Source organism: Periophthalmus magnuspinnatus, chromosome 21 (genome assembly GCF_009829125.3).
Source record: "Periophthalmus magnuspinnatus isolate fPerMag1 chromosome 21, fPerMag1.2.pri, whole genome shotgun sequence".
Taxonomy (NCBI): Eukaryota; Metazoa; Chordata; class Actinopteri; order Gobiiformes; family Gobiidae; genus Periophthalmus; species Periophthalmus magnuspinnatus.
The window spans coordinates 12,495,104-12,518,668 of NC_047146.1; the positions used below are offsets into that span (position 1 = coordinate 12,495,104).

General features: G+C 37.8%; 1 protein-coding gene across 9 annotated transcripts in view; it reads left to right on the forward strand.

Annotated features, from left to right (window-relative positions):
* The window catches only part of fmnl2a (formin-like 2a), a 69,136-nt gene that overhangs the window by 36,329 nt on the left and 9,242 nt on the right, over positions 1–23,565 (forward strand). For 6 of the 9 annotated variants that reach the window (XR_008649184.1, XR_008649185.1, XM_033986766.2 and 3 more), the window contains exons 5-22: positions 3,741–3,824; positions 4,745–4,897; positions 7,515–7,559; positions 9,802–9,910; positions 10,077–10,153; positions 11,866–11,959; positions 14,608–14,682; positions 15,887–15,997; positions 16,342–16,491; positions 16,814–16,915; positions 16,988–17,297; positions 17,874–18,056; positions 20,382–20,506; positions 21,566–21,768; positions 22,296–22,530; positions 23,051–23,119; positions 23,206–23,286; positions 23,371–23,500. Coding sequence is in view for 7 of the 9 variants with exons in the window: in XM_033986766.2 (XP_033842657.1) it covers positions 3,741–3,824; positions 4,745–4,897; positions 7,515–7,559; positions 9,802–9,910; positions 10,077–10,153; positions 11,866–11,959; positions 14,608–14,682; positions 15,887–15,997; positions 16,342–16,491; positions 16,814–16,915; positions 16,988–17,297; positions 17,874–18,056; positions 20,382–20,506; positions 21,566–21,768; positions 22,296–22,530; positions 23,051–23,119; positions 23,206–23,286; positions 23,371–23,500 (2,336 nt within the window). In the remaining 2 variants the exon portion in view is untranslated. The remainder of the gene's footprint in view (positions 1–3,740; positions 3,825–4,744; positions 4,898–7,514; positions 7,560–9,801; positions 9,911–10,076; positions 10,154–11,865; positions 11,960–14,607; positions 14,683–15,886; positions 15,998–16,341; positions 16,492–16,813; positions 16,916–16,987; positions 17,298–17,873; positions 18,057–20,381; positions 20,507–21,565; positions 21,769–22,295; positions 22,531–23,050; positions 23,120–23,205; positions 23,287–23,370; positions 23,501–23,565) is intronic. The other 3 variants (XM_033986769.2, XM_033986768.2, XM_033986767.2) reach the window with 1 other exon arrangement.

The following is a 23,565-nucleotide window of genomic DNA, read 5'->3' on the forward strand; positions in this document are numbered from 1 at the left end:
ACAAGCCTCTACCTGCTGTTTCTTATTGATTCACTGTTGCACTGCGCGCCTCTAGGAAAGATCGATATCTCGAGGAACACCACGCTGCATCAAGAATCTGGCCTGTCTAGTTTGATATTTTGCATGATTACATGCTGATATATGACTAATTAGTGAGCCTAGTACATTGTGGGATGTATAGGAACTTCACGGTATGAAGAGATACACTGCCAAAACAGCTCAAGATGCCAAGTCCACACACTACTTATCTCCTTCCTACTCTATTAAAAGTCCTATTTGTCAAACCCTCAGAAGCTCTCGTGTTTCTGTCTGACACACGCGTTTACATTGTCTGGACTTTAAACCAAATCAAATGAAACCAGAGATGCCACTGTCTGGTGTAGTACTTAAAGAGCTAATGAACTCTAATAAGATGTCTCTGTAGAGGTCAACTACTGATGAAGTAGTCGCCAATACAGTATCAACAATGCCGTTGCAGAAGTACTTTTAAGTGAAGGGCAATATGGTTAGAATTATCCCATCTACGCTACATATTCAATTTAATACTGTATATTTATATGTTACTGATATGCTAATTATGTATACCAGTATTGTTATAGATTAAAAAGTTTTCAACCAAACTAACAATGCTAAGATTATCACAACAAATCTCCAAAGTTTAATTAAGCAATATTGTCTTGTGCTACTACTGTTTTTTGCAACTATTGACACTAACATCTACAATTACTATTACTGCTGCTACTTTGGGTTGTCAAAAGTATCGAAATTCAGATACTAGTTGATACTAAAACTAGTATCAAAACTAGATACTCATTTCAGCAGGTATCAATACTAAAAAGTCAAATTCACGGGACAGAAATGGACCTGTCTTTAATAGCTTTAGAATGATCAATGTTGAAAATCACATTCTGTGGCCTAAAGAAAAAATGTTGGAATCAGTATTGAGTATCAAGTCTATTCCTTAGTATCGAAATTGAGTTTGAATCGAGTTTAATAACGTACATATACATATAGTAAATACAACACTACTGCTACTACTACTTATTACTATCACTACTACTTCTGTTACTTCTATTACTTTGACAGCTACAACTACTTCTACTACTATTTACACATTCACATACCTCATGCTGAAAGTTTCCATCCTACTGTTGCTCTGTTGTTCACCAAATTTAATTTAATGGAAACCCTATGTGTCCCCTATAGTCCCTAATGATTTATCTCTTGCTATAGAAATATGTCCATACTACGGCAACTAATGCGGCGCTACTACTACAATGGCGTATGGTGGGGGGCCTTAGCGATGGAACAAGATGTCACTCGCTTGGACAGTGACAAATAAGCCCTCCCTTTTCAGAGGTGAGGTCCAGAATGCAGTGAAGAATAGGACGGTCTATGCTCCAGCCGGTGGTCAACAACATGTGGTGAATGGGAGGATTGTTAGCTGCTATCCTGTGCTAATCATTACCATGTGGCTATAGCAGGCCACACCTCTGCTTGGTCCCTTTTTTAAAAACACAGCTTGGGACCCACAGGCAGCGCTTTATTGGACAGTCTAACTCACTACCATGGAGTTACATCACAGGGGAGCTCATAAAGGAGTGGCCGGTGCAGTTTTAGAGTTGTACTTAATCTGGAGAAAACTTGCGTGCTTCATGTTGTGTTTATGCCTCGTGAATGTTTCTAATAATCTGCAAGCAATCACAGGTTCTATAAAAGTCAGAACACCTCTGTTTGATAGGGTAAAGACGGGGTTTGGGCCACCTGGCTCGTCTAATGTGGAGGATTGTTGAGAATCTGACTCAAGAAGTGAATAAAAACATGGCTGATAAAGCGGTGTACTGGTTTAAGGCGAATACTACTGTTAATACGTGTACTGTAATTACTACCACAACCATTGATAACAGCCATAACTTTTACTCTCTTTACTACTTGCTTCTTCTCCCAGTACTGCATCTACTGCTGCTTTTAGTACTACATTGCTACTATGCTACTGCTACTATATTGATTTTTTTCTACTCTTTCACCTTGGACAAATTTCCCTATGGGACAGGGACAATAAAAAGTACCTTAACCTTTATAGCAAAAACTACTAACTCTATATTTATAACTGCTACCAATACCTTTACTACTCTTTACTCCATCTACTTATAGTGTCTGTCTTCTTCTCCTTCTGCTACATCTACTACTACTACTACTACTACTACTACTACTACTACTACTCCTAGGCCTACTACATAGATTTTTAATACTGTTGTTTCCTCTTCCTTTCCCACTATGAGCATTTTGAGGCTACTACTATTACTGCTACTACTGCTACAGCAAATGCTTACTTTTACTTACCACTACTACTATACTTTTACAACAACTAGTACAGTACCTCTCAAAATACTTTTACTTGCACCATCACCAGCAGCACTAATAATTCTACCTCCTCTGTTGCCACTACCTCTGCCCGCTGCTGTACTTCTGAAGTAGCTCAAGTATTTGTTGTGAAAAGCGCTCCCTGTGTACAAAAGTGAGAGCAGTTGTGAATGGGTGGCCCTCTGTAGACTGCGGGGAAGGTGAGAACGGCCTTTTGATCATTCAGGGCCTGTCCCCAGTTCTGCGAGGAGGAGAGGTGCAGACTGCATAATGAGTGTTTGTGAATGTGTGAACCAACATGTGTCGTATCATGTGGAACATTGAACCAGGGGCAGCTTTGAAGTTTCCTATACAAGTCATTATACGTATCTGAGTGAATCCTGCGTGATTCTGTAACCAAGGTCAGCCCTATAGAAGTGTATTATCCCATTAATGATTTGTTATGCTCACATTTTCACGCTGCGTTCCTGCATGGACACAGTTATTAGTTTATCCACTTGAGCTCAGGCTGAAATTACTGATCTTTATCAAAAAAAATGGTTTGTTTCTTCTGTGCCATTGTTTTAAAACCTAATAATTCTAAACACTGATTTGGATGAAAATTGTAATCCCTGAAAATTAAAGGTGCACTAAGTACCTATTACTTTCTCTCGAATATTCCATAGTATGGCATTAAAGCTACCCATTATTTTGTATATTCAACTGCAGCTGTTCTTATTGCCTTGAAAAACAATCATTCTTTATGTGTGGGGGCTCATCTCTCCACGGACCTGACCTATAACTTAGTCTGCTGGCATCACCTCCGTGCTCCATATTGTAGAACATTCCAGGCAAAGCAATAACAACGCCATAGCAACAAGCAGTTGGCAGACCCTCAACAGAAAAGTTACATAATGAAACTTTTTAATAAAAACAGTTTGGGCACGAGGTCCAAAAAACCCAAAATGTGCCTGAACATCTCATCTGAACATTTTATTTGATATTTTCCAAAGAGATTATTTTCTTAAACCACAATTTAAGTATAGATAAAGAGAGAGATGTGACCTTTTTTAGCATTGTCAATATCTAAGTACGATGGATTTGTAAACTTCCAACAAATACACACTTGTACCAGATTAACGTTAGTGCCATATGAACTGTTTTTTATTCTGCACTTTTCTTTTTTAATGCAAATTTTATGATGATTATTTGTGATTATTTATGTTTTGATGTGTTGTATTGTGATTTTAATGTCTTATTCTGTAAAGCACTTTGAATTACTTGTGTACTATACTTGTGTAGGAATTGTGCTATACAAATGAACTTACCTTGCCTTGCACACTTCATGTTTTGTCACTTTACTTTCTGACCTTGCTGTGTACCCTTCTGTGCTGCAGGTGGGTGAGGGAGTTTCTAAATGAAGAGAACAAGGGGCTGGACGTGCTGGTGGAGTATCTTTCTTTTGCACAGTATGCCGTCACGTAAGTCACTCCGAGCCTTTTCTCCCCCTCTCCACACGCATGCACACTGTCTGCTTGTACAATAACACTATTCTGCACCAACCAGTGACAAACCCCACCACCATCATCGCTCCTACCAGAAAGCCTGAGTCACTATTTGTTGATATACTGGCTCAGTGTGTTACAATCTATTCATAGATCCAACTTGTGATTATTAGTCACTCACAAGGGCCATAGGGCTTGGCAGGTCATTTGAAACCCCATGCAGCACCCGTTTTCACCGTATGTTATTATGGCCTGTCCACGTTATGGATGGCTAGCATTAAGGCCGCACTCACCCGCGGGTTCCTCTGCTGCAGCCGCTGGAAGTCATGGAAACAGAGCTGCTATGTGTAAGACTCTAATTAGCCAGCCTTTCCACATAACGTCTACCAAGTAAAACAAACATGGCGGGCATCAGGGACCAATACAACCATGAAATTTGATGGTATTCATGGTTCAAAATTAACCACTCTTGTAAATTGTGGTGTTCTGACATCACTTGGAGCATAATATTATAATAATATTTCTGAAATAAAGGGGTGGGAATTAACTTATACTCATTTTATCAAGTTTTTTGCGTGTCGTTTTTGAATACAAATTTGACAGCAATACTTGTGTTTGAGTACATTTTCAGTCATGTAAGTTTAAATTTTCACTACTCTTTCCACCATTGTTAAAGTCCATCGAAAAATCTTCCAAGTCATGCCTGTAAATGTCTTGAGATCAAATATAACATTACATTTTTTATTAGAGAAAATACCTAATAACTCCAACGTTTTACACCTGATTATTCCAACTTTTTCCAACAGTACATTTCAGTATATTCTCCATTTTACATTTAGTCCTCAGATGATGTGATTATTATCTAAGTAAATCACTTTTACTGTAACTTGCTACAGATTCGATGGAGACTGCTTGGAAAATAACCCAGATGCCATGGACAAGAACAAGCCCTGGGGTCGCTCTATAGAAGACCTGCATGGAGGAAGCACTTTGCCGTCTCCCATCACCGGGAACGGGCTCACTCGCATGGGACGACACTCAACGCTAAGGTGTGAAAACAAACACCCCATTTATTATTTTAATTTGAGTGCAGCCACCATGCTAATTTGGTGTAAGTCTATAATAAAGATATTTTCGAAAGTATTTAGATCTGACACTCACATCAAGCTTATTTCCATTCATATTTTAACACTGCCACTAAATGCAAAACTGATGAGAAAGATGATAAATACTTTAAAAATAACCTTAACCTCGTAATTATAGCATTTAGTGGTATCACATTAGAAACAGTATGTTTACTGTGAAAAAATATCTTCTTTTAACTCCTCTGACCACACCTTTATTTGTTATGTGTTTATATGGATACTGAAACTAGCATACTCCTTGCTGAAGTGTGTGTGTAGCAGCTTTGCTTTGAAAAGGAGCAGATGACAGGTAGCTACGTCCTGCTCAGATCTTATCAAGGTCTGATAAGATCTGCTAACTTTGCATGTCCTGTATAACTAGCAGGAAATGGTAATTTAGCATAAAATTCTCTCTCTGTGTTGCTGTAATAAACATAGTTTTAGCACAAAACGCACAATATTGTCAAAACTGTTGAACCTATGAACTTAACATTTGCTTTTGGAGAATGTGTTTTTGGTTCAAATGTTTATTCAGGGTGTGTGATTGAGATTATTTTAAGAAGTCACACATTTCCTATGACTCCTTCATGCGGTCATGTGTTCTATAAGACTTTAAATGGCTTAAGGTACAAGAACAAAAGTATTTAGCTAGATCTTTAAAAATGTATTGTTACTGAAGTACGTGTGACACAATCTCGCACGAACGACAGGAATTTACCCAGCGACCAACGACACAGACTTGGAACAATTGTTTAGGCTGCAATTTATCTAAACAAGATTGGTATTTGGGTGCATTCCCAGTAGTCCATTCATAACTATTGGAAATATAAGGCCTGAAGCACAAAGCTCATAGAGATCAGCATTTCTTTGCTAATCCTCTCTGTCACTTCATTGACGTCTTGGCAGCAACATTGACTTTTGTGACTTCTAATCTGTTAGCTTCAAGAAAACACTGTATATAATAACCCTAATGATCAGACATGGCTCATGTTTTAGTAAACTATATATAGCGCTTGAAGCCATAGTATGTAATTTTACCCAAAAAAACAAAGGATTAAAAAAAGAAAAGTGTCCTTACTCAGAGCTTGCTTGCGTCTCCACAGACTCTTTGGAAATTGGCTGTAATCTTCCAGTGTTGCAGAAAACGTGAATGTTCTGTATGATTTACTTTTTATGTCCATGGGGGAATGCTGATGACATGGCACTTTCAGAAAGTTACATACTGTAGCATTAAGTTAAAATGAGTTTGTGATAGCATGTTTCATTCATTCATTTCTTCATTTATTCATGTACTCATTTATTTACTTACTTACCTACTTATTTATTTAGATTCTGTTTTAGATTTGTGTAGCTGGTCCACCACTTCTGATATGACTCTGTGTTGTGTTCTGTGTGCTGTGGTAAAGATGACAGTGATCACAGACAGAAAAATCACAAACTGCTGACTGAGTGTGAGTCAAGGCCAAAGGATTCAGCAAATATTCCTCACAGATGTTTCACAGCTCTCGTACACTCTAAACATTTACATTTGATTAGATTAAAATCAACAGCAACACAACGCAGAGGGACATCAAAAGGGGTGGAGCAGTTACAATTTCAGCGTAAATTATTATTAACTGGTTACATTTGCGATTTATTTAACTTTTCAAGACCACTTTGCTATCTTAACTTCTTAACTTCTCCTCTATTAGGGGGATTATTCATAGATCAGTTTTCAGATTCAGTTTTTGCAAGGTTAAGCTTTCCATAAATTTTCAATGCCAATTTGAACTATCGCTTAGCAAAGTCATTTTTTTGTATTATTATTTGTACAAAAACACTTCTACTTAATAAGGTCAAACCTGTTTTTTATTGACATGTACCCATCTTTTAAGCTTGATTTATTGGAGGAATTCTCTCTCCTATTGATATTTTGTTTGGTAAATATCAATAGAGGCCTGAGGTTGCAGTGCGTGGGTTGAAGCGCTTGTGTAACAATATGTGTCTGTCTGCTCTCTTCTCCACGGCCCCATAGTGACGTTCTCTACTGTCTGCCAGTCCTCGACAGCAGGCAGGTCTCAGCTTTGCACCACCGCTCCCCTGCCCTCCCAATAACAAAAACAACAACACATAAATACTTTTGCACAATCCCCCTTGCTTCGTTGTACCTCCCTGCTAGCTTTAGCCTCTGTCGTATCCCAGTGTCTGTGCCAGGGATGTGAGTTATTTGTCCTGCCAGCCTCCCCTCCTGCGCTTATGACTGAATTCTTCTTTTTCCTCGGAGCAAATGGCTTTTTCTCCAACCATTGTTCTTGCTGTGTGCTGCTTGTGTGGCTCCCCAAATGCCACCGCCTTCAGAAGCTAGCCTAGTTTCCACAACAGCCCCTAAGCGCTAAAACGCTAGCCAGCATCAAGCATGGATGCAGTTATGAAAATAGTTGGAGTGGTAGCTATAGATATGCTTATTTATGAAAAAAAAAAAGCTTCAGTTACTTCCAAAGTCATTGTTAACAGTAAAATGTTGATTAAGACTTATGTTTCTTTCTGTACATTCTACTTGAAGGGCACCAAATTCACTGAGCTGTCCCAGGTGTGCTCAAATGAAAAGGTATGTCTGTTAGCATAGCTGCTAGCGGAACAGCAGTAGGTGTATATTACGTGTTTAATTAGTGTGGTAGGTAGTACAATAGTTGTTCTGTCTTGAAACGCTGACTTCAAGCTTTGTTAGCACTTTTAGCATTTTAGCTAAGTAGTTTTTCAATGTATAAATAGCATAGTGGTGTAGTTTTGGTCGTAAACGAACCCACAACAGAAGCGTTTGACTTGTTACTTTTCCTATTGAAGTGGCTCCCATCGTTCTGTCATAGTTGTTATATAAATGTACGGTATTTAGTTTGACAGGAACTATGTCTCTAATGTGGCTCAACAAAAGGAAAGTAGTCAATTGAAACAGACTACAAAAACAATAGGCCAACTTCATAATATCAAAAGTGTCAACCAAGAGGCCGAGGCTACATGTTTTACTTCCATGTTTTTATAAATAGGTAACATGGTCATAAGATTAAGTAGCCTACACTCTGAATTTGAAGAACTTGTTACATGTTTCTAAGGTACAATGCCGAAACACTTCATTATGGCTTATTTTAAATCAACTGCATATTGTCTGCTGTGAAGAGTACGAGTTGTCCAGTTTTGTTTGGCTCATGACTTCACTTGACGTAGACTAACCTACACCTACACCTATATTTATTTCTAAAAGACGCTGTTCCATATTTTTTTGTCTTATTTTATACATTTTGCAGTGATCCAAAGTTATTGCTCACTTACCTTATGCATTCTGAGCATCCAAATTATTCACAGTCATGAGTTTATATGTGCTTTTCACAATTCTCAGAGATCAGTGTGGAGTGACAGTAACTCTAACATGCTAACGGGCATTTCCTGATTATCTGACAATAAAATGCTTTCTGATTAGCATGCAGCAGACTTATTTTGACCTCAAGAGCTGCTTATACAATATATCTTTACTGGGGCAAGACAAGTTTTGCTCGAATACATGGAAATAAGTTGGGTAGGACTGCTGGCCCTTTAAAACTCATTGTGGTTGTGCTTCAAAAAGGGACTGAAGGGATATGCTCGCAACTTTACTGCACACACAGATAAACTACGCTTAAAATTATCCATTAAATGTTTATAAAGTACCCCCATTACAAAATATTATGCATCTCCTTTAAGTTTATTTTAGTTTTCTTTCAAAAAGCCTCATTCTTTGGTGACTCACACGGGAATCATGTCCTCAGGTTGGAATCCAAACTGTGGGTGTCTGTTAATCGCCTGAGAACATATTTTCTCCCTGCTCTGTTTCTTGTAATTGAACCTTGTGACAAAAAAAGTCTGAAAATAAACAGTTTTGTTGTGGCCCACTCAGAATATCACTGATAAACTGCTGCTTCCATTCCCCACACAAGAGTAACTGCACAATCCTGTCTTGCATACAAATGACTGCTATTGTGTTCACACTAGCCATAATCTGTGAAGGATGTGTAAAACAATTCAAAGTGGGTATCGCTGTGGTCCCTGGCGAGGCCGTAGATTATATAGGCTTTGTATGTGTTAGTGTAAGTAGCTCTGGCAGTTTAATAGCCCTTGTTTATAAAGCCAATGGTGTGTGAGGGCTGCAGTCACAAATGGCATCTGTTAAAAAAGGCCCACTGTGCTTGTATCTGTTATTTAGTTATAATCTGTGACAGCTGTGGATCATTATGTTATAATATGCACATTTTAAATCACAATATTCATCTAAAACGACTTAATAAAAGAAACAAGTACGTTGATTTTCACATTAGAAAACTGAGGTGCCCGCTGGGAGCTGGCCTCGCCATAAACGTCATCACAACAAAGAGCTGTGTAGCTGCTGGCCCCTCCAGTGGATAACTGCAGATCACATTAGTGTGTAGCAGATTTTTTTTCATTTGTACCAAAATGACTACACACCGCCACCAAATCCTATGTGTATCATTGATTAAGAAAATAAAATTGAAGAACGAAGTAAGTTCAGAGCAGTGGGCGTTTGCCAGTGGCGGTGATAATGGATCTTGAAAATAAGCAATTAAAAAATCCTTAAACATGCATGAATCACTCCAAAAACATCTCAGAGAGAGTAAATGAGAAGGGAAACAACTATAACATGGTTAAAAGCTCTGAAAAGTCGATGCAGAATAGGCCTGTTTAAATAGGTGTGCGTTTGGCCGAGCTGTGTATGCTCTTTAGTGCCAATACTCCACTCAGTCAAATGGCCACTCCAGCTCCATTCAATAAACTCACCATAGTGTTTTTACGTTTGTTTTCAGATGTAACACACTGCCCAGCCGGAGGACGCTAAAGAACTCCAGACTGGTGTGTAAGAAGGATGACGTCCACGTTTGCATCATGTGCCTACGCGCCATCATGAACTACCAGGTCAGACTGCTATACTCACACTATACAAAGACTACAAGAACTAAGGAATACATTTAACTAAAGCCAAATGGAATAAGCCTCCCTCATTTTGCACGTCGCCCCCCAGTGTGCCTCGTCCGTATTAATGACCTTGTTTGTCTCTGCCTTTTCTTGATTCTCGTTGCAGTATGGATTCAACATGGTCATGTCGCACCCACACGCTGTGAATGAAATTGCACTAAGTCTCAACAATAAAAATCCAAGGTAATGTATCACCAGATGTGTCTCACATGTAACAGAAATAACAAATAGTCCTATTACTGAGTCTGGCTTCATATTCTGTCATTTTAAATTAAGGAGGAAAATTTTGACTTTTTTAAAACAGAACTTTCCCCCTTCATAAATGTAAATTTGAGTGATCATATGTAATTTAAAGTCAGAGTGTAGTTATTGTTGAGGTAATACGTAACTGGGATCAAGAGTAAAAAATACATAATAAAAAATTCATAAATTTGCTATGGTAAGGCTAGGGTTATTATTAATTAATATGGCACTATATCATAACACCACAAGATGCTGTGATACTTTTATTTACTTAAATAAATTATAAACTGCAGAGTTTGACACTACCTGTGTAGTGCAATAAGGCTGAATCTGCATTTATGTTATTGAAAACTAGACATTTTTAGGGATATCTATGTATCGGGATGTGTATGATACCATAGACCCTGTATAAGGACACATTGTATTGTGAGGTACTTATACAACAAATAGATTCTGATAGAACATGTGATATAAGCTTAAAAAACTAAAAACCTAAGCATTACCAGAGCCGTTTTCTCCTTGTTGCACCTGCTCCGAGTGAGAGATGTAGGCTGGTCTTGTGACTTAGTGTAGCCCAGAGGCACATCCATCGTAGCTGACAGGGCAGGACTGGCCTGGCTCACTCCTCCTCACACTCCTCCTCACATCACCACATCAGTCGCTGGCTCCACACACAGCGACAGAAGGAGCGGCCCCATGCAGCGTGTGCGTCTGGGTGTGTCTCCCTTCTGCCCCGAGCCAAGGATTTCCTCCAAAAGTCAAAGTCGAACTGTAACTTCTTGTACTGTCGCACTACTCCTGTCTGCTAGAGTTATGTCAAACCTGGATGGATGAGTGGACAGTCACCTGCTGTCTGGGCTTCAGAGTTCACTTTTTATGATATTTTTGTGTTGTCTTCACCAACAAATACAAAATTACTAAACCAAGAATCAGTAATTTCCTAACATATTTTCTTCCATTAAAAGATTTTTATGAGAATGTCTAGAAAGGAAGTTGTGTTAACGTGGGGACACTTAAAGGTGCACTATGTAACATTTATGATGCCTTTTCTCCACGGGGATGTTAAAACTTTGCCTAGAATGTTGGCACCATATGGCATTAAACCTATCCAGCTCCGTGGAGACAAGTACATGCCATCTCCAGGTCAAGTTACAGTTCAGATCTGGTATCAAGGGATTTTTGAGCAATAAAAACATCCATAATTGAATAAATGCAACACAGATAAGTTTAATGCCATATTGTGGAACATTCCAGGCAAAACAAGAACATCTTCATGGAGATAAGCAGCTATATTTAAATCTACTATAGGGACGATTTTTCTGACAAACATTACGATTGATTTGTGATTCATGTGATTCATTTAATAATGGGATTCTGTTCAAAGTTCATATTATAAATGTGTCCAGAACAATGAAAAGACAAACTAATAATTACATGTCATGTTTGCACAGATCTAAACTACAAGGTTAGCAGTTTTTATGCAGAATAAGACAGGATATTTTTGGTACTTCAAAAATGGCAGCCTTTGCAATTCATCTTACATCAGTCTTGTTCTTACAGTTACCGTTGCATCATGTCCACTGCTTTTTAAATACGTGCTTACTCTCTACACAGTTATCATTCACTAACCATCCCTGCTTTTTAATTTGTAGGACAAAAGCTCTCGTCTTGGAACTCCTGGCGGCTGTTTGTCTCGTGAGAGGGGGCCATGAAATCATCCTCTCTGCGTTTGACAACTTTAAGGAGGTACACGGCACACGGGACTGAACCGGGGGGAGTGGGGTCCTCTGCATAGACAATAATATATGTCATTACATTTGGACTGTGGAGTTTCAAAGGGGTGAGTCAGCCTGTAGGAATGTGCTCTCCTGACACACTTCTACGCTGGCTGCCGTTGGTATTGTGTCTGGGAATGAAATCTCAAGGAGGGATTATGGATTTTGCAGTTGAAGAATCCGCTCAAACTCTGTTGAAAATGGTGATTAGAACAGGTTATGTTCAACTAGTACAAGTACAACTCAAAGTCATAATTTCAGCTGGACAATAGGGGTCTATATAACTCTATGGGAAGTTCACTGCTATTGAAAGAAATATCCAAATTGAAACCCCACATACTATCAGGGATTGTGTTCAGACATTTACCATATTAATCTTAAAATCTTTTGAAGTAACAATAATTACACCCATTGTGCAGTTGCATTGTGTTTAAATAATGGCACCATATTTTATTACCGTTGTGAAAAAAAAGTCTTAGTTTATTTGTGCTGACAGAAAAGACTTTGAACTTTGTGCCAGTTTTTTGTTTCATATGGATAAACCAGTACTTGAATCAAGTTTTTGAGTACATTTTGACTGTGTTTAAATACAATTAAGAAGATTAAGGTAAGAAAATGACAAACATTTTCTCATTTAAAAGAAGGAGAATTGCTCATTTATTAAAGAATAGACTCAGTATTCAGTACTGATACCCAAATGATCATTTTAAAAGCTCTTTTTAGACAATATTGTAATTTTCAACACAAAATAATAGTATTTGTTTATTATACCATGTGGTCTTACACTAGTTGTGATCAAAGTCAAGATGAAGTTGTTCAGGTTGTTTGTTCATGTGATTTTTTTTTCTTTTTTTTTCTTTATGGATACCTGGTCAAATGAGTATTTAGTTTTGGTACTAATTTTAGTATCGATTTAGTATCAGATTTTTGATACTTTTGACAACCCTAATTCCACTTGAAATAAGATTCTATTGGCAAATCTTGGCAAAATGTACTCAAATCAAGATAACTTGTACTTGATTTAAGCAGTTATTCCCTTTTTATTTAAGATTTGACTTTTTTGCTATGATAATAACAGATGTATTAACCATGAACTGTGCCAAAACATCTGCATTTTGACAGTTATAAGATACATTTATTCTACCAAAGAAGCCTAACAGACCCTCCACCTCGAAACCTGCCACTATAGATTTTTTGAACGATGTGTCGTCCCGTGAGCAAAACCCAGCGAAAACAGCAGAGACAGAGCCCGCTGCCTCACTTGACCTTTGTTGTCTGCATAAAACCAGGTTGGGGGGTGGGGGGTCGGTTAGCCTTAACTGAAAACTGAAGACAGAATGGACCAGCATTTCCTCCCATTTCCAATCCGGCGGTCGGCAAACATGGACTGACTGCAGTTAATGCAATATTTACACGGCTGAATGAAATATTGAGTGTTGCTCTCAGAGGCACTGGCATTAGACGCAGATTAAGGTGCTGGGGAGATGTAGGCCTTTTAATGAGATGGGGATTCAGAATGTCATTAATATAAGGCACTGCCCGAATAACTTTTTTTTTTTTTTGCAGACACATTCAAATAGTGTAAGAAAATAACAAAATACAATCAACACATTTTATGCATGGTTTTGGATGAAACTCTGCAGGACCCCCTCACACCCCCCTCTCTCTCCTTTCTATCAGTTTATCATGCTCCATCTCTTTTGTGTTGCCCTCCGAATGAACTCGCTGAACTCAAAGCATCGTCTCTCGTTCTCAGTCCCTTCATCTCATCTATTTCATATTTCACAGATTTTCTTATGTCTTACTGACTGTAGCCGCGCACACGTAGTAAAGATTTAATCACAAGTAGTGCAGTGTAAAGATATTGTACACTGATACTGTTTATTACTCAAGTGTTGTTTGAATAATCTTTGTAGTTTATTGATTGATACAGATCCAGTGACTTGTTGAATAGAAATTACAGGAAATAAAATAAGTTTGGCGTAGAAATTGTTTTGAATACTGAATGTTACACTATGCAACTTGTATCTTTGGAAGGTATCCCCAAGTTTAGTCACGTTAAAATATTATCACTGTCCTTAACACGACGTTATGGCATTAAACTGTTTTTACCGATAAGAAATACCTTGAAAAACATGCATTCTTACTTAGAGTAGATTCGCCTCTCCACAGAACTTGCACCGGTGCCTTGTGGAGACAGGTTTAATGCTGTACTGTGGAACATTTTAAGCTCCTCTCCCAGAAACATAGTTATAGTTACACAGTGCACCTTTCAGAGCACATTGTGGGATAAGACCAAAGCTGCCATTGTGGGGGCTTATTATTTCGTGGATGAATACTTATTAAAAAAAACCTATAAAATCTTGTGTTTTTATGATGGACAGGCCTTGGCGCTAAACATTTCTTAATAACACATCTTTAGTCGTTTAAGTACATACTGAGCTCTACACTACTCTCTCATTTTCCTTCACCTCAGCACTGTTTTGCTGAGAGGCCTTGGTTAACAATTTCTTACATTTTCATTGCTACTTTATTTAATCAAAAGGAATTCATGTCAGCAAATGTTACTTTTATTTGTGTTTTTACGAGCGGCTACTGACTGACTTGTGTTTGTTGCAGGTCTGCGTGGAGGAGCAGCGTTTCGAGAAGCTAATGGAGTACTTTAAGAACGAGGACAACAACATCGACTTCATGGTTCGCTTCACTCTCCTTATGACTATTGATGCTACTCAAATCCCCAGAATCCTACACACATTACAACAGAGAATGTTTTTTTTTTTACCTGAGGAAAAACTTAATAAAACAGTAATAGTGCTTCCCTTACACTTCTGCCTTTAGCTTTAAGTCTCTGTTGTGCAAGAGGCAGAATGTGAAGTACTGCAGGCCCTGATCAGACACAGGTCCAACATAAATCATATGTACCAGGTGGCTTTAGGAGTTTAGCTTTATATCTGCTTTATACTAGACTTTTATAATCAATTGTATTTAAAATCTTCAATTACTCACTCATATTTAGTTTAAAGACCTAATATGATGCGGATGTAAATCAGGAGCTGTACCTGATTTTTACAGAAAACAAAACTAGTTCATTTTAAATAGTTTGTAGCAGTCCAAAGCTATTCCTCACTCAACTAATGCATTCTTAGCGTCTTAATTATTCACCCATAGTTTATAAGCGCTTTCCACAACTTTCACAGGCCAGAGTTGAGTTTTATCACTATGGTAATGGCTAACAACAGCTAGCAGGCTAACACCACACTTCCTGGTTCTCGTGCTTTATATTTAGACATATATTTAGTCCCTTTAGCTATTCCAATATATCTGTGCTCGGGCAAGACAAATTTTGTTCAACTACATGGGCAAAAAATTGGGCACTGCCACTTTAAGAAAATGCAGGTTGTGTTACAAAGCAAATCTTATTTTGACATTCAACACTGACAAGAACGCCCTGTCCCGATAACACATTTTGATAATATAGGCGATAAATGATAATAACAAAAACAAAATTCTAAATGTACAATATTGTAAGAAAAAACACTAGCTACAATAAGTAAATAACAGAATGCAACACTTAAGTAGTTAGTTTGTAATCAATACTAAAGAGAGAAGTTCATCATTAAACTTTTACAGCTCAAATCTCATCGTAGAACACAAAAATAACCCACATTTTCCCATTAGCACAAAGTAAAATGATCCATACTGATTAATTGATGATTGTTCCATCTGTCATGCATTGAATGATAAGTTGATATTCTAAATTCAATATCATGAAGAAATTATGTCTCTACTAAAAACTATGAATACACAAAGCACCATATTAATTATTAGCACCATATATATAAAGGTTGTTGTACATGTATCACACAGTAATCTTGTGTCCTTGCATGCATATTCCCAGGTGGCGTGTATGCAGTTCATAAACATCGTAGTGCACTCAGTGGAAGACATGAACTTCCGAGTCCATCTCCAGTACGACTTCACCAAGCTACTTCTAGACGACTACTTAGACGTGAGTTCAGATCATTACTGAATGTATCTTTAATACTGCGGGGTTTCAGATGACATCGTAACATTATATAAGCCAATAATATTTAATAGAGTTGGGGGACAGCTAAAGTAAATATAGTTAAAATACAGATTTGTGTTGTTATACAGTGAGATCTTAGGTGTAGTTGCTCACAGAAATTATTAGGTTTAGCATTTATGACTTTTCTATTTGGATATTTCATGGTAAAGTACAACATAATTAATAGGAAAAACTGTCTCTCGCCGATTTTTCTGAAAGTATAACATCGTCACACTGCAGAATCTGAAAGCCGCCAATGTGATGAGTATGCCTTGTGGTTGCTATAGAAACTGAAGCACACGGAGAGCGATAAGCTACAGGTGCAGATCCAGGCGTACTTGGACAATGTGTTTGATGTGGGAGCTCTTCTGGAAGATGCAGAGACCAAAAACGCGGCCCTGGAGCGAGTGGAGGAGCTGGAGGAGAATATGTCTCACGTACGATCTGTTTTTCATTTGTTTATGTCATAAGAAATATACTGTTATTTATGTTTTTATGGGTCAAAACTTCCAACATAACTCACAGTAATTACAATTTAAAAAAGTTTGTTTATTTGGCAACATAGCATTTCTTTTCGATTACTACTTACTAGCAGTGGTGGAAAGAGTACTGAAAATCGAGAAAAGTGCAGTTACATGGCTAAAATGTACTCAATTACAAGTACTAGTACATTCTGATATAGTTGGAGGTGAAGAACTTGGATGTTGGTGTTTGCAGTGTCAAGTTATTCATAATTCTCTTGACTTTTTACTTTTGCAGATGACAGAAAAACTACAGGACACAGAGAACGAAGCCATGGCCAAAATTGTGGAGTTGGAAAAACAGCTGATGCAAAGGAACAAAGATTTAGATTCTATAAGGGTCAGTATTTTTATGTTTTTGATGATGTTTTTTAATAAATATACACAATCTCTAAAATATATCTGCGTACAGGAACACTACAAAGAAACCACGTCCCAGGTCCTGGCACTGAGGCAGATGTTGAAGGAGAAAGACGAGGCCATTCAGAGACAGTCGAAGCTCGAGAAGAAGATTCATGAATTAGAAAAACAGGGCACCATCAAGATCCAGAAGAAAGGGGACGGTGACATATCCATCCTGGCCTCGCCCACGGGAGGAGGAGGAGGAGGAGGAGGAGGAGGAACGCCTGGGGCAATCCTGGGCTCAAACCACGTGGAGGTCACAGGGGGCGTGGTCGCTCCTCCTCCTCCACCCCCTCCTCCACTTCCAGTCAACGGCACATGTAGGTTTGAATTGTGTTTCAAATGTGTCGAAGATGTAGAAAGTTGAGTGAAAAGTCAGATTGACCAGGGCCTGTTAAAAAGTGTTATATATATAATAATATAATAATAATATATAATAGTAACTTGCCTTTAACTGTAAACAATTTAGTGAGGCAAAACATAATTAGGGTATTTCTGAATCAACACAGGTTAAAAGTGTATGAAATAATATTGTGTGCTGATATAAAGCTGATATAAAGGGTTGTTCAATAGGGGAAGGCTGATCATAAATGGAGCTAAGGCAGAAATTTAAATTCCTTGATCGATGGTAGGACTGACATTTTGAGGACTTTTTCTCGAGAGGCAGAAAACATTTTTACACTTTTAACTCACTTTTATCAGAAAATTTCAATTTACAAGCTAAACATGTTTTCTAACTCACCATAAAATTTAAGTTACTTAATTTTAAGTAATTTTTTTCATGTGATACTATTACTTTTACTCAAGTTTTGTACCAATACTTTTACTTAAATAACAAAATAAACTACTTATAAATGTAAAAATAACATGTAAAAATGACCTCTCTTCTCTCCTAGTACCAAACGGACCACTATCGGTTATCCCCCCAGCAGCTCCTCCACCCCCGCCTCCTCCTCCTCCACCACCCCCACCTCCAGGACCAGAGATGTCCGCTCCGCTACCCCCGCCGCCACCACCTGTAGCGCCTCCTCTGCCCGGATCTGGCACACCCACCGTCATCATGAACTCCGGTCTAGCTGGTAAGCGAAGTGGAACAACTTAATGCTATAGTTTTCATGGTTTCAGCTTCCTGTTATAGATGACATTTTGAAGACTTTGCCCAATTCCACAGATATTTTATGTATTTTAATTTAAGTTGCCAATTGCTGTGACAACGGTCCTATTTTTTCATCATTCTGAAAGCCAGGGATAGATATAAGCAATGCTATAATAAGACTAGCAACTTTTTAACTATTACCTATTCTCTATTTTGAGGGTTTAACTGCGTCACCAATAATGCAATATATGCTCAAAGATGTTTTATTTTTTCATGTATGCTCTTGTGTTGACAAAGTTGTTAAGTGTTTTCAAAGCCTTTTCAATGTCATCTTGTATCTCTGTTCCTGTCAGAGCACGCTGGTCTCATAGGAATTCAGATAACAGTCAAAAGCAACACTTAGCTCCTCTGTAAACATCTGTAGCGAGACGTAGCACGTTATTCTATTTAGCCAGGATCCGCGTCTCTATACTCTGTCACTAACTCGGATTCTCAATTATCTTTCTTTTGCCAACCAGAGGGACCCATCAAACTATTCTGTAGGTTCTGTCTGTCAAGTTTCTCCCTAAATGTTTGTGTCTTTCCCCGTTTGTTTTGAAGTGTCATCTACCAGCTTTCGTTGTGTTTTATGGTTTTGAGTTTTCTCATTTGGTTTGGTTAATTGTTCTTTATTTATTTCATTTATTACAGTAAAGATACAAAATAATGAAAGTAAATAATGAGCTCTCTCAACTCCAAAATATGCAAATTTAGAATACTGAGATTATCTTGTTCTATAGGAAAACAAAAGCTGCTATAAGAGTTGATCCTCGGCCTCGAGTCAAGGGACAAATTGATATTTTTCGTTTTTCAGCTGAATTTCACAATCATTTTACTTTTGTGTGATATGTGAACTTCTGCAAAGATATTTAAAAGCCTAGTTTATAAAATTACAATTACAGCTCCGGTTCTGTCCAGCTGACTTTGGGTGGACAGACTGAAAATTGAGGTGTGCAAATACAGAGGTATATGTGTATTTGCATTAGCTTAGATTTGATTCAGTGGGTATGAATATTTATGAATTTCATTTGGAGGGCAGTATCTATACAGCTCTATAGCTAGAGCCGGCCTTGATTACATATATAGATTTTTGACATATTTGTTTAGGAATAAAGTATGATAATAGTTTTTAATGTCAAGGCAAATGAGAAAAACTGTCACTTTTCAAAACATTGCATGGTTCAATTTGACACCTTGCTGTGGTGTTTGTTTGTAGTGAAGTGTCATCTCCATAGACCATACACGACACTTGCATGACACGGATCAGATCCTGCAGACTACATAGAGTCGTGGAAAAAGCACAGAGCTGGAGCCCTGTTTATCTTTCCCATGACAGCCTTATCTCACTGCATCTGCTGGTACTCCTCCTGTGCCTGACGTAGTACTGCACTCTGTGAATCAAGTGTCCACAAGTGACTCTGATCTCTGTCACTGTGCCAACAAGGAAATCCTCACCTCATGTGCTGCATTACTCTTCACTGTCCAGGCTCGGGATGTCACGATATCAATATTTTAGTGTTACCATTATTGTGAGAAAAATAAACAAAACAAAAAACACACGATATAATGATTTATCACAATGGACACACTGTAAAAACCTTAATTTTCTGTGGTCTAACATGTTACCGTATGTTTATTGAAGGAAATGTTATGAAGCCTGTGCTCTCAAAGTTTTGAAAAAGAAACTACAATCACAAGTGAACCTGATTGGCCAGTGTCTAAACCTGCAGGACCTAAAGGACACATACATTTTTTTCTCGTTTCCAGTATATGAGCAGGTGCCTTATATCAAAGCTCAGAATCTCCAGAATTCAGATTCAGATCAGCGAGAGTCCTTTAGGTTTTAAACTGAATTTCAGTATTGAACCTGGCAACTCAAATGAGAGACTTACGTGAGGGTCATTCTCCTTTCTGATTGGATAATTAAGAATAAATCAGCATTGTTATATTTGATTTGAACATATTTACCTTGTATCTGGGGACACATACAGTATAGGTCATGTTTTAGAGCATCAAAATCTTACATATGGTTCCCTTCAGTGACCAATAAAACTTTCAGAATGATAAATTTAAATGAATTTGTATGGTTATATTGTCACTTGAAATATTCACGACAAATTTTGACATCCCTCGTCCAGACATGCCCTTGAAGAGTCATACATGTCCCACATTCCTCTGTTCCCTGTACGTCTGTGGATGTAGTGTGTCCAAATGCAGTATGTAGCAGCAGATAGTTACGGTCATGCTAATATGTCTGTTTCCTGTTTAGCTGTGAAGATCAAGAAGCCCATCAAGACCAAGTTCCGCATGCCGGTCTTCAACTGGGTGGCGCTGAAACCCAACCAGATCAACGGCACGGTGTTCAACGAAATCGATGACGAGAGGATACTTGAGGTATTAATCGTACAAAATAGGGTCACTAAACACAGTTATTTGGGTTTTAATGTAAATCCAAGTTTAACAATTATTGCTAAAACTTAACTACATTTGAATTAGCCTTAGCAGAACATGAACAAAGATCTAAGTCATAATAACTAAATAGTTTATTAAAGGGGGGTATTATACAAAATTGACTTTCTGCAGCTTTCTACCATGTTATAACTAATAATTCTTCCCTCATCAGAAACATGCCTGAAGAGATTTTATATATCATCAATGTGTGTTAATTAGTTGAGTAATACTAGAGACTATTCAAACCCTCTTTATGGCTACGAGTACACGCACACGCCTGAATACTTATTACTTTACTATACTACTATGTGTTATGAATTAAGCCTTTGCTCATGGTTTATTATGGCTAATTAAAGTGTGGTTATTATAAAGTTGTAATAAATGTAGTGTCCAATGTTTACCATACTAGTTTTGTTACGATACTAAGGAATAGACTTGATACTCAATACTGATTACAATAACATGATGATAATAAAAAACACTCTTTATTTAGACAATAAAATGTCATTTTCAATATTAAATGTGATACTTTCTTATATTACCATGTGGCCCGTGTCCTCAGTCATGTGGTTTGTGGTTTTATACTCAAAATCATTTAAAAGCTATTCAGGAAAGGTTCATTCCTGTCCTGTTGATGTGACTTTTTAGTATCAATACCTGTTCTAAAGTTTTGATACTAGTTTTAGTATCTATAAGTATCAGATTTTCAATACTTTTGACAACCCTAGCAGTAAAGATGTTATGTTTTGTGATTCATTTTTAAACATTATGCAGTATTAGATTAGGTAAGTGGCTTTGCTTTTGAGAGACAGAAAGAACTCCCATATCACTTAGAACAAAATGTATTTATTTATTTTTTTCCCCCCTAATTACACATTTTTGTAATTGATTGGAGCCATAATTGTAATCACTGTTCAAATTCGATTAATTGCATCTCTCTATTATAAACATTCTTCCAAACCTATAGAAAATTAACATTGATTTTCTTTTACGCCATTTTAGGATCTTAACGTGGATGAGTTTGAGGAGATGTTCAAGACCAAAGCCCAGGGCCCGCCCATCGATCTGAGCATGAGCAAACAGAAGGTGATCCAAAAGGGACCGAACAAGGTGACGCTGCTCGACTCCAACCGAGCCAAGAACCTGGCCATTACCCTGCGGAAGGTGGGCAAGGCGCCAGAGGAGATCTGCAGAGCCATACAACTGTGAGTCACTCAGAATATTAAGTGCTGTGACGATGGGGGATGAGACTATAAGAGGAGTATCATAGTATAGACCAGACAAAAATACACCCATGTTATTTTTTTTTTGTTTGAATATGTGATTTCTGATCTGCAGATTAAACTAAATAATGTACAGTAGTGCGTAAGATTTGAATTGCAAAAATTATTGGCAAATCACAACATCATTTCCTATGCAAAATATCTTGTGTGAAATGACCCTGTAGTTCAGACCACTACAAACATGCTCAGAAATGCACATAGTCGAAATATTTTTACTTTAAACTTGACAAATCTATTCACGAGAGAAGTGACCTTTACCCCCTTTCATTCAAATATTTTCCTGCTAAATCAACCCAACTTGACCAATTGATTCTATAGAAGAGAATAAAGGATTATAATGGCTGACCAAAAGTCAATTTGGTCTATTAGACTATTTCCTGCCTTTTCTGTCTTTGACAATAGGATTATTCTGCTCTATTCTCCCACTCAATGCTGCTCCATACCTCCAGGTTTGACCTCCGAACTCTGCCCGTGGACTATGTGGAGTGTCTGATGCGCTTCCAGCCCACGGAGAATGAGGTGAAGGTGCTGCGACAGTTCGAGAAAGAGAAAAAACCTGTGGAGAGCCTGACAGACGAGGACCGCTTTATGATGCAGTTCAGTAAAATCGAGAGGCTGATGCAGAAGATGACCATCATGGCCTTCATCGGCAACTTCTGTGAGAGCGTGCAGATGCTAACGCCGGTAAGACAAAGGTTTATTCATCACAATCAAGTAACAATAACTGTTTAATGTTATTATATGGCAAGGACAGTAACACTAGAAATGATAAGTAAGGGACATTACATTATAGGGAGTAATATTTCAGGGTAATATGTAGTAAAACGGCAGCAGTAATAGTAGTGGTAGCAATAGTGTCAGTAGGTGTAGTAATATGATACAGTGCAAATTAATTGAATACATAAAACCTAGTAGTAGAGGTAGTAGTAAAAGTAGTAAGCCTATTATCAGTAGTCATGTAAGTGGTTATTGTTGTTGTAATCGTAGTAGTGTCACTGTCCGTAGTACTAGTAGTAATAAAAGAAGTAGGCCAAGAGATTTAGTAATCAGTGATAGTAATGTCTAATAATAGTAGCTGTGGTATTTTAGTTGCTGCAGAAGTAGTTGTGTAATAGTAAGATAGTAAAAAGTAACATGTAATAGTGTATAATACAGCATATAAAATGATCTTATATATAAAAAATATTTGCTATTTCCTCTACAGCAACTGCATGCGGTTATTGCTGCATCTGTATCCATTAAGTCATCACAGAAACTTAAGAAAATATTAGAGGTAAACACATTTATTTCATTTTTCTCACAATAATTAGCAGTTTATCTAGCAATTATTACACTGACATTGTATATGTTTGTCCTTAGATTATCCTGGCACTCGGAAACTACATGAACAGCAGCAAAAGAGGAGCTGTTTATGGCTTCAAGCTTCAGAGTTTAGACTTGGTACGTTTATTGCTGTTACCACACCATTATCCACCATTTTGCCTCCTGTAAACCGTGTCTACATTTATTTTCCACTCTCCCCAGCTCCTCGAAACCAAGTCGACGGACCGTAAAATGACACTCCTTCACTACATCGCCAACGTGGTCAAAGAAAAGTACCAGCAAGTCTCCCTCTTCTACAACGAAATGCACTATGTCGAGAAGGCAGCAGCAGGTGAGAGGCGGAACAAAGTCTTTTAGGGCTACTTTGTGAAGCTTTTGTAGCTAATTCCTGATGAT